The sequence below is a fragment of the Rhagoletis zephyria genome, unplaced genomic scaffold (genome assembly GCF_001687245.7).
Source record: "Rhagoletis zephyria isolate East Lansing unplaced genomic scaffold, Rhagoletis_zephyria_1.1 Rzeph_scaffold_15621, whole genome shotgun sequence".
In the NCBI taxonomy this organism is placed as follows: domain Eukaryota; kingdom Metazoa; phylum Arthropoda; class Insecta; order Diptera; family Tephritidae; genus Rhagoletis; species Rhagoletis zephyria.
In genome coordinates, this window is record NW_016172687.1 from 1 (window position 1) to 3,839 (window position 3,839).

Sequence of the window (3,839 nt, forward strand, 5' to 3'; positions counted from 1 at the left end):
CATTCCTATTTACATTCAAATCTTTTGCAGTCACGGCCATTACAGACACCCTCTTCGTCAAAGTAGCTATTTCACTATCCAGCAAATTGTCATCGGCCGTCAAATTACTTACTTGTAAGGGCTGCATTTCTTCAGATTGCACATCCTCCCTTTCATGATTCAAACATGATTGCGTTATAGGAATACTTCCACTGCTTTCACTACGTAGTAATGGATTAACATAGTATGGCATATCAAGATTCGAAAGCGTGGATGCAGCAGGGCCAAGATTTTCATGCAAAGGTACACATTTAATGGAATCGTTTCCAATTGCATTATCAAGTGTTTCCATAAGATTTCGACTAACACGTTTATCTGGTTCCATATCTCTTTCTAGGTCTCCTTCTTTTGCGTCTGCCATCTGTACTTGTTTCTTCTTATTGGATAGCGTTAGCTTGGCAAATCCTGAAAGTGGAGATTATTAGTTGTAAGGATATTTGCGATTACTCTCAAATTGTTAAGAAAACCTACTATCTCTAATTGGCACATTAATTTTCCTGGGATCAACGCAGGTTATAAGTTTGTATTTTTGCTCCTCGTCCATTAAACAAAGGAAATATTAGCCAATTTTAAAACAAAACATACAAACAACAACCAAGATTTCAAACTAAACTCGCCAGTACTTATAGGCAGGACAGAATGGGTACTTGTACGTCAATAACGGATACGCCACAAAGAAGGTGGCGTCTGCAATCGTGTATGAAAGACACAAGATCATGTAAGAACAAGAGAGTGAAAAAAGTCGATTTTTTGAGCGGGTTCTACGCCATCCTGTTTCACTGGAAAACGAGCGAAAAGTAAACAAAGAAAAAACAACGAAAACCAAAATTAACCATTAGCTGGGCCAAATAATTCTCCTTTTTTAATCATTGTAAACTTTTCTGGAGTAACTTAAAGACAAAAAAATAATAATTATTATTGGGCCTCCGCACCCTGGACTGCTCAGTCCGCCTAAAACCGGTTTTGTCTGGATAAGAGGGGGAAGAGAGTTCGAGTTTACCTCATTCATTTCAGTCCGCGAAAATCGCGGATTGAAGATGGACTGACACGCACACATAGACACCATGTTTTGTATTTCGTTTTGTTTGCATGTGCCACATGCACTAACACAATCAAGCGTAGTTCATGTATACAAAACTGAAACCTGTTTTCGGCCGACTGTCCAGTCCAGTGTGCGTTCGAGTGGTGGACTGCTCAGTCCGACTGAGCAGGCTAGTGTGCGGAGGCCCATTGTCAGTCACTTTAAACACAATTTAGAATTAACTCTTCCTTAGTTAAAGAAAGGTACAAAATAGTGGTGCTCGTGATGTTAACAAATCCTTTATACTAGGTTTACAAATAAGTAGATTATCTTCATTTTCGAACTTAACTCCCTAATCTGTAATTGGTTTCATTGTGCCGCCTCGCCATGTTGAGTACGATTTGTCAGTCAAAAGTATCCCTGCGATGCAGAATAGATTTTCTATCTGGCTGAGCCTTAAATCGGCGGCCGATAAAGTCCATTATTCAACAATATTGAATCATGCATAAAGTCTGTGGTGTGCGGTGGCTCTTAAAAATTTTCAGAAATGTGGCTACACAACTTTATCGATAAACCTATATCATCAATATACGCCCTGTCATTTCTTTTTTGTTTGACAGAAGGCCATATGAATCCGGTAAACAAAAAATTGTGAGAAAATTAAGAAAGTTCATTTATATTTTCATTACTCGGTTCAAAATAATTTAAAACCAACAAAATGGGCCGACGTTCCATTAATACCACGAAAAGTGGAAAATACATGAATCCAACTGATCAAGCACGTACGTATACTTAAATATATATTTGCATTGTTATCCACTTAAAAGCATCGCACCTTTTAGGGAAGGAAGCTCGTAAAAAGGAACTGAAAAAAAATAAACGGCAAAGGCAAATGGTTAGAGCGGCCGTTCTCAAAAATAAGGATCCTGGTCAGATTTTAGAAGAAATGGAGAAAATCGATGAAATGGGTATGTTATGTACATTATACCCAATACATTTTGATTTGATTGTAATGATCAAAAACAGAATACAATGTGCTACAACCATCGCCTTTAAATGAGAAGGTTCTTCGTGATAAAAGGAAGAAGTTGAAAGAGACCTTTGATCGTGTGATGCGACTTTACGTAAGTTGCGTCAGTAATATAAATCAAATTATCATTTAACGAGAATATAATTCAGCATAATGACGAACCCGAGCATTGGGCAGAGTTGAAGCGTAAGGAGGTTGAATACGAAAAAAAACGTCTGAAGAAACAACAATATTATGAAAGCGTAAAGCATGCACAGAGTGTACAAATAGATGAAATTCCTTTACCATCATCCGCACAAGGACCTCCTGCTGCTGGTTCAAACAATATTATAGGGTTCCACGTTTCTAATAGATTGCCCCCTCCGCCAACGGCTTTGTCTTTGCCACCATTCGCACCTGGTGCACCACCGGGTGCGATAAAAAAACCAAGTGATCCCGTAAGTTTTATTGAATGCTCACATTAATTTATTTAAATCACTTTGTCTTCTAATGTGGCAAGGCTTCTAAAGCTGCTGACAAGTCCAACGACACGAAAAAGAAGGAATTTTTGGGTGTTCCGCCAGGACTAGCACCTAATCTTCTTGAAATGAATGACTTAGACACAGATGCCGAAGATGAAGAAGTTGAACTGAAAGAATATACTCCAAAATTAAGAGGCGGAAAGTCAAAGGCAATAAATAAGCCAAATTCATTGCAGCAGCGAATGTTAGCAATTTCTGGGCAGAATATTGATGAATTTATGAAGGAAATGGAAAGCGTGCACAAGAAGAAAGAAAAAGAGCGAGAGGCAGCCATGCGTGGAGATGAGGTTTCAACGTCTGATGACGAAGGCAAACTTAAAACATCTCATAAATCTGATGATGAAGATGGTACACCTATAAGCAGTCGTAGTTCAGAAGACTCAGATAGTGGTGATGGAAGTGAAGATGCTAAACGATCTCCTAAGAGGAAGCGAAACGAGACAAAAAGCCCGCAGCATGAGTATATTTCTACCGCTGTTATAAGTGGACCTGCGGCAGTACCTGTATCCATACCTTTGCCACCTGTTCCTCTTCATGCTGGTCCACGCCTATCAATTCCAGGTCCACCAATGCCCCCAGTAGCTGGTTTGGCACCATCTATGATTTTACGGCCACCTCCATTACGCCCACCTGGCGCCCTACATGCTTTTGGTATACGAATGCCCCCAGGCCCACCACCCGGACCACGCCCTCCTGGCATGGGTGGCATGCCACCAAGAATGGGAATAAGAATGCCACCAGGTCCACCGCCCGGAATGCCACCTCGAATGGCACATCATCATAAGAATCATCAACTAACCCACAAAGACCAAAGTAAAGGTGTAACTACAATAACTGCAAAACCACAGATTAGGTGCGAAATTTCCTATTATATGAGTTTTATAAATAAAAACTGTTTCCTCTTTTCGTTTAGAAATTTAAGTGCCGACGTTACACGCTTTGTACCATCCACGTTGCGAGTAAAGCGTGAGGAGACTCGGAAACCTGGTACTCGACCTAAGTTGATTCAAGAACCAAGTAATCAAACAGCAGAAGCCAACAAAGCAGCTACAAAGGACGATGCATATATGCAATTCATGAATGAAATGCAAGGATTACTGTAGTGCTTTTGTCATGAACTGTAAATTACTATCTATATATATACATATAAAAATAGTGTGAAAAATTTAGAGTAAATCATCAATTGAGAACGGTTGGGACGATTTCGCTAAATGTTTTTTTTTTTAGT

General features: G+C 39.6%; 2 protein-coding genes across 2 annotated transcripts; one reads left to right on the forward strand and one right to left on the reverse strand.

Annotated features, from left to right (window-relative positions):
- Positions 1-13: 13 nt before the first annotated feature.
- On the reverse strand, positions 14-686 carry LOC108379111 (uncharacterized; the record flags this gene model as incomplete). The annotated part of the gene is made up of 2 exons (XM_017635433.1): positions 511-686; positions 14-444 (listed from the first exon to the last, which is right to left on the reverse strand). Coding segments are annotated over exons 1-2 (504 nt in total), but the record flags the coding sequence as incomplete, so codon positions are not given.
- Positions 687-1,022: 336 nt separating this feature from the next.
- On the forward strand, positions 1,023-3,780 carry LOC108379112 (WW domain-binding protein 11). The gene is made up of 6 exons (XM_017635434.1): positions 1,023-1,842; positions 1,903-2,028; positions 2,087-2,184; positions 2,240-2,527; positions 2,590-3,464; positions 3,525-3,780. Exons 1-6 carry the CDS (start codon positions 1,779-1,781, stop codon positions 3,712-3,714), a joined length of 1,641 nt encoding a protein of 546 aa, XP_017490923.1. The 5' UTR covers positions 1,023-1,778; the 3' UTR covers positions 3,715-3,780.
- The last annotated feature ends 59 nt before the right edge of the window (positions 3,781-3,839 follow it).

What these genes read in the sequence shown, in the direction of transcription:
- LOC108379112 (XM_017635434.1), top strand. Translation starts at nt 1,779, where the DNA reads ATGGGCCGACGTTCCATTAATACCACGAAAAGTGGAAAATACATGAAT. An exon ending in GAATCCAACTGATCAAGCAC is followed by an intron (nt 1,843 to 1,902) that starts GTACGTATACTT and finishes CGCACCTTTTAG; the next exon opens with GGAAGGAAGCTCGTAAAAAG. An exon ending in ATCGTGTGATGCGACTTTAC is followed by an intron (nt 2,185 to 2,239) that starts GTAAGTTGCGTC and finishes AATATAATTCAG; the next exon opens with CATAATGACGAACCCGAGCA.